The following is a 13,944-nucleotide window of genomic DNA, read 5'->3' as shown; positions in this document are numbered from 1 at the left end:
GCATTTCTGCTACTGATCCGACGCTGATCACATCCTGGCCGGATGCGTCCGGTCGTCCCAATCGTTAGAGCTGCGATCAAATGATCGGACGCTGCCAGTGTCCGGTCACATGCCACCGGACACGTCCGATCGCAATTTCGCCGCTCTGAAACCTTTCTGTACTTGATCGGATGCTACAATCCTGCGTCCGGTCGATTTGTCGCCAGCGTTCGGTCACGCCTGCTGTTGCCGAGTCTCTTGATCGGAGCATCCGGTCGCTTTCCTCCAGCGTCCGGTCCAGCGTTGGGTCACCTCTATGAGTTCGTTTCTTCACGATCTTGCGTCCGACTTAGTTTCTATCTTCGTGCTTGGACTTTGCTTGATATATTGGGTCTTCTCTTGTGCTCCTAGGGCATTGCTTAAGGTGTTGATCATCGGATTATCACGTCGCCTTCGTCGAAGTCACGTCTTGCACCCTATTGAACTACAAAACAATCACTTGCAAAATCATTAGTCCAATTTGGTTGGGTTAGTCATCAAACATCAAAATCCAAAGTAAATAGGCCTAAGGTCCATTTTCCTTACAGACGACACCAAGGATACTATAATGCATTGGTACTCTGTATATTTCACTAGCACTAAGGTTTCTAGGTGAAGCATCTGAGATCTCCAGAGCACAGCTAGCTGATGTCCTACGGTTAAGCATGCTGCCGCCGTCTGATGATAAGGTAAAATCCCCATTGCCCCTCTGCTACAGGTTTCGCCACCATGATGTCATACTCATCTGACCATGTAACCTTTTGACAAATGTTGGAGCTGTTCAAGACGTTCGACATAGATGGTGACGAAAAGATCAGAAAGGAAGACTTCATGACGTGTCTTAGGAGGTTACCATTCCTAATTGCGTTCTTTGCAGCCCCGATCAATGGGGAAGTGTACATCGCGATAGTCTGAATGCCTGAGGGCTGAGGCAAGGCGATGCCATGCAAGAGTAAAGCCTGGAGCTGCCAGTGCGAGGCGCGTCAAGTATTGGGTTGCATCAAGTGGCTGACCGTATAATGCTTCGTTCAAATTATTATATTGTCATTACGGAAATCTGTTGTGAGATACACATTGGACTAGTAGATTGTCGATGGAACTGAGAATACACATAGAAAAGCATTTGCAATCTGAACTGTAACCTTAAGTTATGTTGATTCTTGTTGGCTGTAGCTAATGTGAGGCGTGAAAGGTGCGGTTTCTCTTTTTTTTAAGTATGCTGATAATGTGATGACATTTGTGAAGCTTGTGTATGAAACTAATGTGCATATGCTCTTACCTTAGAATTTGAATTTATTGATTATTTATTTCCAGTCTTCGATTATTAAAATCCCATGTTTTAGTTCACAAGTATATTTGTGATATTTATGATTTCCTTATTTGATAACCAGTCCATTTATTCTTTCCCTATTTTGCACTGCATGCTTCTGCTACAAATAAGGGCATTCACGTCATTTTGTCAGCCACTTGACATCGTTAGTGACCCAAATGGATGGTAGTGCCATCTAGGTAAGGAAATTTCAACTTAGTGCCAGATAAGAAAGTTTAAATTTTTTAGTGCTAAATGTGCAAGACTGATTTGTTTTAGTGCCAAATAGATAATTATCTCATCTTCATAAGGTGCCCTCAGAGCTAATTAGCTGGTGTTGTATCTGGATGTCCAGTGGACTCAAGTTACGCAACATGATTTAATCTCTGAGATAGCTAAAATAGTTGCATTATCATTGACATAGGGAACACATACCAGAAGCGGCAATTGCTTGCCAATAGCCCACAGGCTTGCCTGAAGTCCCAGCCAGATGAAATATTATCTGAGAAGACAATCAAATGACTGTAAATATAATCTAGCCTGAGATGTAGATTCATTAACATGCAACGGAAAGAGAGCTAACATCAAGCTTATAATTGTGCTCAACGCTAATTAGCCCATCCCATCAAGTATCCCATTTCACCTAGATTATTTTTTTCATAAATAAAAAAAGAAGGGCACATAAGAAAGCATGCCTGCAAATCCTAAAAAATGCAATATAATCCGTGACGTCTAATGATTACACTATTCAAGAAAGAATGTAGCTTTGTAATGTGTCGGTAGTGATTAAATTTGGAAACAGACAATTGAGATCGTGCCATTTTCAGGCCTCAACAAACACCCAGGTAATATTTTCTGTAGCAAGAGATCATTGTCTGAGCTCTGGAACTACTTGGGCTCCAGAAAAAAGAGTAGGCCCGGGACCTCACCTTGTGGTCACATATTGGCTCATTAACAATAGTAGGAGTAACACTAGCGTATATAGGAAAATTCTTTGCAAGAGCAGACTCTTGAAAAAAGAAACCTATAGTATTATGCATAAAAGAATTCTCATAACTGCTTACTATACACCTCACATGCCTTGATTTGAATGCGACTGAACAAAAGAAATAGAAAAGGCAAATTAAAGGAGTCTATCTACCTTGCGAGAGACAAATGAACATACAATAGTAATTTGGTAAAGAAACATATTTACTGTACTTTGTTGAATATAAAAACAAGGATTATTAATTGATTCAGGAACGATATACAGACCGTTAACAGATACACCATCCGTATTTAAATATATGACATTTAGAACAAGCTAATTAGTTCTAGCCTATCCTCAATGTCATATATTTAAAAACGTAGGGAGTACAATATATGACATTCACGGATTACACTGAATGACCATGGTTGATTAGCAGATAGACCACTACCAATGGTTTCTGTTGCCTAAAGTCTTAAAACCTATAAGATGTTCCTTGAACTTGCATGTTTTATATGCTTTACGATAAAGATTGCCAATGTTCTTCCGTGTAAAGGTTTCTCTGTTCATAACTTCAACATCAACGCTGTATTTTTCAAGTTGTTCTAACCTGGGAACCTTAGAAAACCTTCAGATCCTGCAGTTGCTATCAGTATGGCACTGCACTTTAGCAAAATATTACATTTCCTACTACTGCAAAATTATTGATGCACTCAAGTCAACCATCTCTACTGCAAGTCTAAACCAGGGTTTGTCAGAGCATCGAAATTAAAAAATTACGGAGTAGAACCATTTCAATTCTGCTAACCATCGTTTCTATGAGAAAAGCACTTCTGAAACTACACCCACAGAATCTAAAAAGCCAGACAACTCCACATGTTCATATCATCCTTAGGCCTTAGCTGTAGGACACACTGAACATCTAGACTACAAAAAAATCGCACATTCTAGCATCCTAGCATTAAACTTGCAGAACGCAATGGGCATGACAACCAGGCAATCTATGAAACAAAATCGCAGAGAGGAAGGGAATGCATTACCCCCATGCGTAGCCTCTTGATGAGAGGCATCGACTTCCTCTTTAGACCCTTCTAGAACCTAAATCCAAACATATACCGAAAAAATGAAAAAGCATAAAATGCAATCAAAACAACGGAAAACATCCATCATCCAGCATGGAATCCAGTCGCCAACAACACCAATTCTTCTGCAGCTAGCGCTTACCTTCTGCGGCGTGGTCAAGATGCTCCGGGTCGGTGTTGGCAGTAGCAGCTACGTGGGATGGAGGCGAGCGGACCGGATAGCCTTCGTGGAAGTAGCCCGAATCGGCGTCGTATGACTCCACGGCGCTCGCGTAGGTGTCAGTACAACTCCATGACGCCCACGTAGGTGCCAAAGCCCGGGAATGCCTTCCGCCCCACCCGTCCCACCAGCGTCTCCATCCCTCGCCTCCACCAGCGCGGGCATCGGGAGCAGCAGCGACCTGGGAGAGGCCAAGCAGAGGTGGAGCAGCGCCAGCAGTCCTGGCACCTTGCCCACGACGAAGAGGTTCTTCCCCAGCGCCTCCACCTCCCAGATCTGCGCCACCATCTCGCTAGCGTTGAACACGCCGCACTCGTGGTACTCCACGGCCGTGCAGCCACCGGCGGTGTGGACGTTGTTGGCCTGGTCCAGGAACTCCCGCAAGGGCCTTGCGCTCCTTGATAGCGTCAAACTCGGTGACTGTGAAGCTGACGCCCTTCTGGGAACCGAAAATCAGGAAGTGGAGAGATTTCTTTTTGGAAACTGAAAATCAGGAGAGGGCAACACGCGAGATCGGCAGGGGAAGTTTTGCTTGGGGCGCGGTGCGGGAATCGCACGAGTGAGGCTGGCGTTGAAGCTTGCGTTGAAGCCTGGAATTCTCGATGGCCACACGATCGTGGTGAAGCCTTCTGATAGTAGATCTGTGTCGTTAGTTTGTAAGCGGAGGTTTTTCTGGATACAAATTCTTGGGTGAATGGAGCATAGGTCATCTCTGGGAGGGGCAAATTCTTGGGTAGACCGAGCGTAATTTTGATTGGTCCCTTATAGTAGAGATAAAGATGTGGATTTTTTTTGGTGGTTACGGCGTGTTCTTTGTTAAGAGAAACACAAATTCAATTATGCGACTGGTCACGCCTCTGCGCTATCGGACAACGTGCACACAGCACGGGGGTCAGCCCCCTCTCTTCTTCTCCATCTCCGGCGGGCTTAGAAAGGAGGTCGAGGGAGGGAGGCAAGCCAGGCGGGGGAGAGACGGCAGCGAGACGGAGGCGGTGGTGACGCCGCCGGAGCGGGGGCGGAGGAGGCGGGCGAGTCAGGTTGGGGCAAGGGCGACCCATGGCCATGGTGACGGGGGCCAGTGGATTGGGAGGGTAAGAAGCAGGTCGCCGTGAGTGGTAGAGTCTCGTTGGAGCTCCGCAACGAAGCGGTGGGCATCCAAACTTACATGGCGATGGTGGATGTGCAAGGGAGGGGGCAGTGGAGGAGGGTGTGTCAGTGTAGCGGAAGGAAGAGGCGGGGGCGGGGGCGGTGCCGGTGAGGAGGAAGACGGGTGGCGCGGCTACCAATCACACGACCCGTCACGCAATATCTTCGTCCTAAGAGAAATGGATGGGAAAACCGGTTTGCTTCTACTCTGAGCTGTTACCGGAGTCCAATTTTCTTCTCTTGAACCCTAAAAAAAAGATTTGAATGCAATGATCCATGAAAAATAATAGTGAGACACAAGGCTGTGGCTGGATCCGGTGTTCTGTTTCCACATTGTCTGGTGCAGCTCTTGTTCCGTTGGCTGTGTGCCTTACCTATGCATGGTTCCCTTCTATTGTTGTTCTCGTTCAATCTTTTTCCGTGCAATAATCTACTAGATTATCATGTTAGTTTACTAGTCCATTTCAGGTTAACTAAGGCCCCAGGCAAACAGGATAAACTAATAAAATCGATAGCCATACGTCGTCAGTCAGAGGTAGCTAGACGATTCCGCTACCAGAATGTTCCTTGCGACTGAAACTAAAGTGCGGCCTGATGAATAGCGTGTTCACGGGTTGGTTTTAGCCGTAGCATAATATTTTTTTACACAATAAATCAGTACTAGTCGGGCTTATCAGTCCAGAAACCCACAAGTGAATAGCTGAATGAGATTGAGACCCTAGTAGTAGTGACTGTAGGCTGAACTGGACGCTGATTGGCATGTGCGGTGCACTTTTGACTCCAAAAAGGAAAGGGGAGCGAGCGATCCATTCCCAAATCGTGGTCCTCCTGCAACGTACAGTAATGATTGGCTGGGCCTTATCTTAGCAGGAATAGCAGCCTTTCGCTTTGCAGCTGATCACGTGGAGGATGGAGGAGGGAACTGTGTGCTGCAGCTGCAGGAAGCATGATAGTCTAACAATTTCTCTTGATGCCCGCTGTTTAACACAAATCACAGACCAGGCAAGCGCCATGAAGATCTTTTGCGCTCTAGAAGTTGAGAGATCGCGGCAACGAAAGTAGCAGTTGTTCTATCCCTGTTCATAGACCCAGAGAATTTGCTAGGAATTCTTTACTAGAAGAGTGTCTTCTACTCGCCGTATTGAAGGGCTCAACGGGAGGGATCAACAAAGCAGCGGCATTTTCTTCTCTCCTTTTTCTTCTTTTTTGATCAATTCATGAGTGTACTCAAACTAAAGGTACAGGTACTTATCCGTAGCATTGGAAGAAAATGCCGTTGGAAATAACGAAACAGGAACAGCAAGCTGGGCAAGTTGAGTTGGTCCAAAGCCGTTGGATCTGGGAGGGGCTGTCCTTAATCCTTATCCATCCTCCACGTGCACGTCGTGCGTGCAGCCGACCAGCCGTCGCATTCCACTCCAAGGCAACTAGGCAAGCAAGGCTCCTCGTGACCTGACCACGTCCAGATCGTGACAAGTTTGGGATTTTTAACTTTTTGCGTTACGGATGACACTCGTTTATCATTTTTATACGTACACAATTACCGTCTTAAACAGTCCTACGTTTTTGTCATTTTTTCTGACATGGCACGCCAGGTGGGCACGCCAGCGTGACAGTGAGCCTGAGAAGGCCTACAGAGCATGCGAAATGACCTATTTACCCCTGTTGCTTCTCTCCCTCTACTCGCTGACACGTGGGCCCCACACGTCAGCTTTGTCTTCAACCTCCAGCCATCACCCGAAGCCGAGCGACCCGACGGCGAGCGGGCTCTGGCGGCGGAGGGAGGACGAGCGGCGCGCTGGCACCTAGGCCGTGCTGCTACAGAGCTGCTGCCTCATAAAAGCTGCATGCTTTGCTCCTGTTTGCAGCTTCCACGGAGACGGGTAGAAGACTGGAGCTTGCACGGAGTTGCGGCCATGACTGGAGTTCCATCGTCACCATCGATCTCCCCCATCTAGCCGTCTTTGCTACTTCCAACGGGCTCTGCGAGTTCGCAGTGGCATGGCGACTTCACCCCGCTACTCGTCGTTTGGCAACCCCCGCCCCATTGCCGTGAACCACCGCCATCACCGCCATTGCCGTCCCGAGGTCGAGCTCACCGATCTCCGCATACACAGCAGCTCTCGCCTCCCCGTCTCCTTCATTGGCGCCGCAAGGACCCGCCGCGGCCACCTATCCACATCTCAACGCCAATCCATGGCCGTAGTGGCGTCTTCTATGAAACAACCCCGATTTCCGCGATGGAAAATCCACAGAGTCGAAGTGTAATAAGACCGTGGTAGATCATATTACCCAAATTCCAGTCGATGATCACATCCATACATCGATAATATCAGAGTACAAATAGTGCGGAATTACATAAATTATTACATCGCCGCATTGACGGAATCAAAAGTAGCATTCATTCAGAACAGCTTGAAGATAAGATCGCCAAACTCGAGCGTAGGCGCAGTGGCGTCTTCCACCTCAACCGAAGCACTCCGCCGGAGAGCCTCGCTTCTACCCGTGGCTGGCTGCCACCAGCCTCTCTTTGCCGCAAGAACTCCTCCATCGACTTCGCGCGTGGTGCCTTGCTCGTCGTCCTCGGCTGCTCGGCAGCCATGGAGGGATGACGAAGCTGGAGGTGCCTGGCTCCCATCCAGGCGCCGGAGGTGTGAGATGAAGCTGGAGGTGCCTGGCTCCCATCCGTGGCCAGAGGCTGAAGACAAAGCTGACGTGGGGCCCACACGTCAGCGAGTAGAGGGAAAGAAGCAGCAAGGGAAATAGGTCATTTCACATACTCTGTAGGCCTTGTCAGCCTCACTGCTATGCTGGCGTGCCCACCTAGGGTGCCATGTCAGCGAAAATGATAAAAACGTAGGAGGTTTACTGTTTACGACAACTGTGGAGCGTATATAAAAGTGGGAAAAACGAAGAAGTGTCGTCCCTACGTATGCCAAAAAAATTAAAAATCCCGCAAGTTTATCATCCCCCCTTCCTTCCAGTACCTTCTCCCCTTCCTCAGCCTCCCTAGTCCCCCTAGTCGCCAGTCCCCCCGACCCCGACCCCGACCCCGCTAAGCAAACTCCCAACTCCCAAACCGATCGCCGCAGAAGATCCCGCGATGCAGGCCCCGCCGCCGCCCTCCTCCGTCGACCTGCCGCTGGCGGCGCCGCCGCCGCCGGTGAAGGCGCCGACGCCGCGGCCCCCGGCGCCGGCCTCGCTGCAGCCGGAGTCCCCTGGCGTCTTCTTCTCCGCCGCCGCCGCCGCCGCGCCCCTGGGCACCTCGCACCGCCGCATCGCCATCGCCGTCGACCTCTCCGACGATTCCGCCATCGCCGTGCGCTGGGCCGTCGCCAACTACCTCCGCCCCGGGGACGCCGTCATCCTGCTCCACGTGCGCCCCACCTCCGTGCTCTACGGCGCCGACTGGGGCGCCGTCGATGTCTCCCTCCCCAACCCTAGCAACGCCGCCTCCGCCGAGGACGACGACGACGAGGCCGCCGCCGCGCGCAGGATGGAGGACGACTACGACGCCTTCACGGCGTCCAAGGCCGACGACTTCGCCAGGCCGCTCAAGGACGCGGGAATCCCCTACAAGATCCACATCGTCAGGGACCACGACATGAAGGAGCGCCTTTGCCTCGAGGTCGAGCGCCTCTCGCTCAGCGCCGTCATCATGGGGAGCAAGGGCTTCGGCGCCGCGCGGAGGACCAGCAAGGGCAGGCTCGGCAGCGTCAGCGACTACTGCGTCCACCACTGTGTCTGCCCCGTTGTAGTCGTGCGTTTCCCAGATGACGGCTCTGCTGATGCTGGGGAGGCCGGCGGTTTGTCTGCCGCGGTTGGTGCGGAGGATGTGCTGCACCCTGTGCCGGAGGAGGAGGCCGAGTACCATGACGCCGCTGAGGAGGACAAGGGTAACTGAATTTCTACTTCCCCTTATATTTGCATGTTGTGCATGTCATATAGGGCTATCCATACGAAATGCACTAAAATATAACTCACAAAGTCACAATAACGATAGGATAGGACAATGTGCGCAACAAATTTACTATCGATTAATTGGCTCTGATGAACTCTGGGTTATTCTGCTTCCAACTAAGTCGTCATTCTTTCTTTTATTCATGACGGGAAGCCCAAAGTTTATTGCCTCACAGAGTGTTCAGAGTTTTTCTAACCATGAAAACAGGAACTTCCAAAAATGCATCACCACATCTGAACACCCAGGGTTCAGCCTGCTGCATGCGCTGCACTCAGAACCATTGTCTCCAGAACCAAGCAACCACAAACATCGTAAAACCTTTAGTTTTAGCTACTACTGGTTACATGCCAAAATGGACACCGCTTGCAGCACATGTGCTGTACAAGATCTTACTAAGATCTACTTGCAACTCTTTGCAACTAAGCAGTCATTCTAACTCGAATAGAAATATTTAGCATGGATTGCAGGTATACGTTTCCTTTATATGAACAGTATTTGGTTCAGGTTATCTTTTAGGGTGTCCACTTCGTATGGTATTACAATACTTTGTGGAACTTGATTGTTTGGTGGAACAACCTGGTGTATGAAAACTAGGTTTAGCGACCATAGGCCTTTTTTAGTAAAGAAGATTGCCCATGTAAGGTTGCAGTAACTATGTTTCAATTATATGTCTGTTCTCCTTGCTTCAGTTTTTCCTACTGAAGATCTAGAATTTAGGCTGCAAGTATTCTACTATTCTACATGCTCCCATTTGGTTCTATTAAGTTTTGAGATTGTGAAAGCAACTAATTCTGAATCCTTATTTTCACTCGTTACCATCAACTGATCAGTACTTTATGTTTGTTCTTTGCCTATTAGAACATTTGGCTGGGAGCACCTGAATTAAATTTTTAATTGTAGATTTACCCTTGTTTTCCCATAAAAGAAAGAGCCAAAGAGGTATTGATGTGGTTATGCCACAACTTATCAATGCTAAGGATTTACTTGAACATGTAGTGAATAGATGGGGGCTTTTGACAATTTGACTTCACCACCGGGGGCTTTACCTGCATAGGAATTGATGGCCTTGACTGTAGTGAACGGATGGGCCACAATGCTGGGGTCTGTACATTGGTCTGCTTGTGAAGCTACAGTGCACTCCCCCCACTTGCTTGAAGAGGCTCAGGTATAGATTGCCAAAGTCGGGCCAGCACGACCCTATTGCTAATCGTGCCTGGTGAGCCCAGGGCCTCATGTCGTTACCACCAAGAGGAAGGGGATGGCGGGGCTGTAGCAGTACTGCAAGTGGCTGCCGAGGGGGCAAGGAAGAGGTTCCTGCCAAATTGCTGCTGGCCTGTTGCTGATGCCGAGCGAAAGAGAAGGGAGGAGGCGAGAGAAAAACAAATTGAGGAAAAACAACCCAGAATGCCAACCAGAAGGCTGTTGGGCGACACAAGCTAATCAGCAAATGCAAGATTAAACAAACCAAAACAAGATACCAATGATTGACTCACTCTAGATTGAGAATGACATTTCACAAAAACAAAAGCAAAATCAAGCTGTTGTTCTGAACCCCATCAAGGCGAGACAAAAGCTGAGCTCCAGCCGGAGCAGGCAGGGTTGATCGTGCCGTGACCTGGAGCGTTGTAACAGAGCAGATCTGGGGACGAGGGCGAGGGCCAAAGTGCACGGTGGAGAGGGCAGCATAGCGAGAGGGAATCTGGGACGAGGAGATGGCATGAGGCCTGGCAGTGTGACGGGCAACGACAGGCCAAGGTTATATGGGTCATGCTTGTGCCGCCCGACAGGCCAAGGTAACGTCCCAGGCACGGGGATGATTAGCATCGGGTCATGCCGTGTGCCTGGGCCGGGCGAAAATAGCGGGCCACAGGCTGGCCATGGCCCTCTTGTTTTTGGACAGCTATAGGCTCAGGGGGTTCTTTATTGCATAGGAATCAATGGCTTTTGGCAGCTTAGGTGGGTGCGCCACTAGAGCTGCAGTCTATTACAGGATGCTTGAGAAACAGCAGAGGTTCTGCCCCCAACTGCCTGTATGCTTGGATTGATTCAATCGATGGTTGGAAGTGTTGGTTGATTCAATCTAGTTCCAATTAGACAAGTTCGGCTAGAAATTCATTTTCCTCTCATCTCATATGATTTTACGTATGGGATTTTTTAAAATGGACGGAAACAGCAGGGGAATCCCCTCCTTTGCATGGGTTTCCTCTTGTGTTCAACTGTTTCTTGATGTTAACTGTTTCCCAATGTTTGACGATTGGATGGATACTGGACTTTAATTGATTGTTTGGACCTTTCTGCAGTCTAATTGGATTGAATTAGATATGGACATCTCATATTGGATGTGCCTTAGTCTCCTCTGATTTGGATATGGATCATGATCCATCCATCCCCTACTTAAAAGTAGATGATAATATTAGTTTCCTGAACTGTTATGCCGCCCCCTTTGGCATTTCTATTCATTTATGCAAACTTTAAGATATGCTCTTCACTTGACTGGTTAAAATTTATAGAATGAGTGATGTCATGTCACAAATTTTTTTTAATAAAATCAAGGTTTCGGAAGGCACTAAGGCGCTTTTTAGGTTGTGACCCTCTGCGCCTTGAGCTTAGGTGCGCCTAGGCATGTGCCACGTACATATATACACTTAAAGAAATGGAAAACAGGGGACCAGTGGGCCTAGCATTGGACAGAAAGGCCTGTCAAAGCATCCCAAGGCCCAAGTCTGAATGGCCACTCCTTATTCTTAGGTTCCCACTTTATCCAATTGCTGGTAGGTGCTCTCCCCTGCTTGGTCGCCCCAGCCCCAATCCAGCCATGCTCGCCACCACCCGACATCCCCGTCTCCCTGCCTGGGTGGATCTGCATGTGGCGGCCACTGGGGATGTCGTGTCCGCTGGCCTTTGGCGTGGTACCCCCGCCTGCCCAGATTGGATTATTAAATAACACATAGCTGCCATTAACTAGTTGAAGATGCTGAGATAACTCGGCCTCATCTGTTATGTGCCTTCAATGGAAAAATATATTAAGCATCACAAATGTTACCTGCTGTACCGTAGTTTCATATTTGCGAAATAGCTTGATGGAAATCGTTATTCCTATCCAAAAATTCAATTAGTTTATGCATCACAACTTCGGTCAATGAAAGGGTTAGCTTACACTTAGATTCTTTTAGCTGAATTTTCATTATCTGTATGCTATTAATCCATAACAAGCTGTGGGCTAATGTTTTCTTATAACTTACTGCCTGAAAAACTGTAAACTGTTCTCAAAAGTTTTAATGGTTTGGATTAACTGCATCCTTCTCATTGAATTTTATGATGGCTTTTAATGAAAAAAAAACAGCTTGCATGTATCATATCAAGGGTCCTTTGTGATTAATTAGGCTAATATCTAGAATTGGTGCAATTTCTGCAGATACTTGACCTCGTTGATGCATTGTGAAGTGAAGTCCTCTTGGATTTCAGGTTAGCGTATAGAACTAAAATGTCCCATTTGTGTTGTATTGTTGTTGTATGATAGGCATCAGCTATGTAACTTCTTCTCAATAGTATTTCCTCTACCTGTTCTAAGGCATCAATGCTGCACATTTCTGTTGTATATGTTGCGCATCATATATGGTAATTTGTTAGAATTCATTTTCACTGTGATGTAGCATCTTTGTGGCATGCAGTTCTATGGGTAGAGGTGTATGGAAAGTTACGCATACTAAATGATGTATTTACTTTAATTTGTAAAGTTTGAGTTTTTTTAATATAGTTTTGACATGAAAGATAGGAGAATTTTTATTAGAGCAGAAACATGAATATATCATTCAAGGTCTACAAAGCAGAAACCTGTTTTCTTTATTAGAGCAAATGTTAGATCCAGATAAGTTTTTAAATTGTTAGTGAACATCCCGTCCCGATGGCCCTATCCTTTAATAATTGATACTCCTAGAAAACCTTAGCTCCCTTTGATTTGATCATTTTCCTCCCATATGATCAGAGGTCCAGTGTAATGTGCTTCTATGTGTCCTAACCTTTCCATGGACAGTTTGCTGGAACTTTTGGACCTGCCCTATTGAAGCAGGGCTTTAGTTTTAACAAAACTGTATCATCTGGCTTGACAACCACCAAAAGTTCTCATTTACCATGCACCTGTTAATCTGTTATACTAATTTTCTTCTGTTTTGTTTATATTTCTCTAATTCTTGTCCTTTCCTTCCACAGCATGTAAAGGTTCTAGCATTCGACTGTTGCCTGGGTGCTAGCTGGGATTTCTACTTGAGTGCATGTGATGTTTCCTGAACTTCCATTGCCCGTGTCTATCCGTACTTTCGCTTTGTTTGTATCTTCCGTTACCTTTGTTCATGTAGCTTGTCTGACGTCCACTTCCTGGTGAATATCTGTATGAACATTTGTAGTTACTTTGCATTGCACTGTGTTGTAATGAAAGTTACAGGTTAACCACTTCTATAGAACCTGGCTTGTTTAGATGCACATGTATCCACTACAATCCACACGTGATGGACATGTCATCCAAACAAGGCGGTGCAAATTTGCGCCCTTTTTTATTTGCTTTAGTTTAAAGTAACTCAAGTGGATTTCGTGAGCCGTCCGATGTGCTCATGCCAACATCCAGTCCCGAGGAAAGGTCCACTGTTTTTCCAGCGAACTTCAGATAGAGCTACCTTTTTCTTGGCATGGTGTGCTGTCCCCCGATCCTTTTCCTGCCGTGGTTGGTTGGATTTATCTTCCAAAGTACCTGGAGGCCTCGCTATGGAATCTTCTCTTATTCAGATTACTTTTCTGGTACATGGAATGGAAATGAGTGGCAGTAACCATCTAAATTTGCACACAAGCATGTTTTGGATCCTTGTCCTTTCCATAAATAATACTTGTGTGATCAGGGAATGCTATATGATGCCCAGCTGCTGTGGATCGCACGCTGTAGACTTCTGTTCATGAATTTGGGGATAGGGGGGAGGGGAGGTAAAAGGGTGCTTTGAGCATGTTCGTTGGTTGGTTTCTGGGCTGATAAGTCCGGTTGGTGCTGGTTTGTTGTGAGAGAAAAATACTGTTGGCTGACTGATAAGTCATGGCTGAAACCAACAAACGAATAAACTGTTTGGCTGTTTGTTTGGAGTCGTGTGAATATTTAGGTGAACAACTCAGAGATACCCTACTCTACCTTCCGTGTTGAGACACCTCTCTGTTATATGGGTTGATTCATGCATCTGAGCTGCTCATTTTCCAGCTCAG

At 47.2% G+C, this 13,944-nt stretch overlaps 1 protein-coding gene and 1 long non-coding RNA gene across 2 annotated transcripts; one reads left to right on the top strand and one right to left on the bottom strand.

Moving 5' to 3' along the window:
- Positions 1-264: 264 nt before the first annotated feature.
- Positions 265-3,753, bottom strand: LOC136546922 (uncharacterized). Its single transcript, XR_010781456.1, has 3 exons — positions 3,519-3,753; positions 1,763-1,829; positions 265-463 (listed from the first exon to the last, which is right to left on the bottom strand). It is a non-coding gene; the product is annotated as an uncharacterized lncRNA (long non-coding RNA).
- A 4,003-nt stretch (positions 3,754-7,756) lies between these two features.
- LOC136542437 (universal stress protein PHOS34-like) lies at positions 7,757-13,176 on the top strand. The gene is made up of 3 exons (XM_066534864.1): positions 7,757-8,638; positions 12,119-12,168; positions 12,913-13,176. The coding sequence occupies exons 1-2, from the start codon at positions 7,846-7,848 to the stop codon at positions 12,124-12,126; spliced, it is 801 nt and encodes a 266-aa protein (XP_066390961.1). The 5' UTR covers positions 7,757-7,845; the 3' UTR covers positions 12,127-12,168; positions 12,913-13,176.
- The last annotated feature ends 768 nt before the right edge of the window (positions 13,177-13,944 follow it).

The sequence above is a fragment of the Miscanthus floridulus genome, chromosome 3, assembly GCF_019320115.1.
Source record: "Miscanthus floridulus cultivar M001 chromosome 3, ASM1932011v1, whole genome shotgun sequence".
NCBI lineage: Eukaryota > Viridiplantae > Streptophyta > Magnoliopsida > Poales > Poaceae > Miscanthus > Miscanthus floridulus.
This window is presented reverse-complemented; position numbering and strand designations above follow the sequence as displayed.

Bases quoted from the DNA above. Each gene is read 5' to 3' on its own strand.
- LOC136542437 (XM_066534864.1), top strand. From the start codon at position 7,846: ATGCAGGCCCCGCCGCCGCCCTCCTCCGTCGACCTGCCGCTGGCGGCG.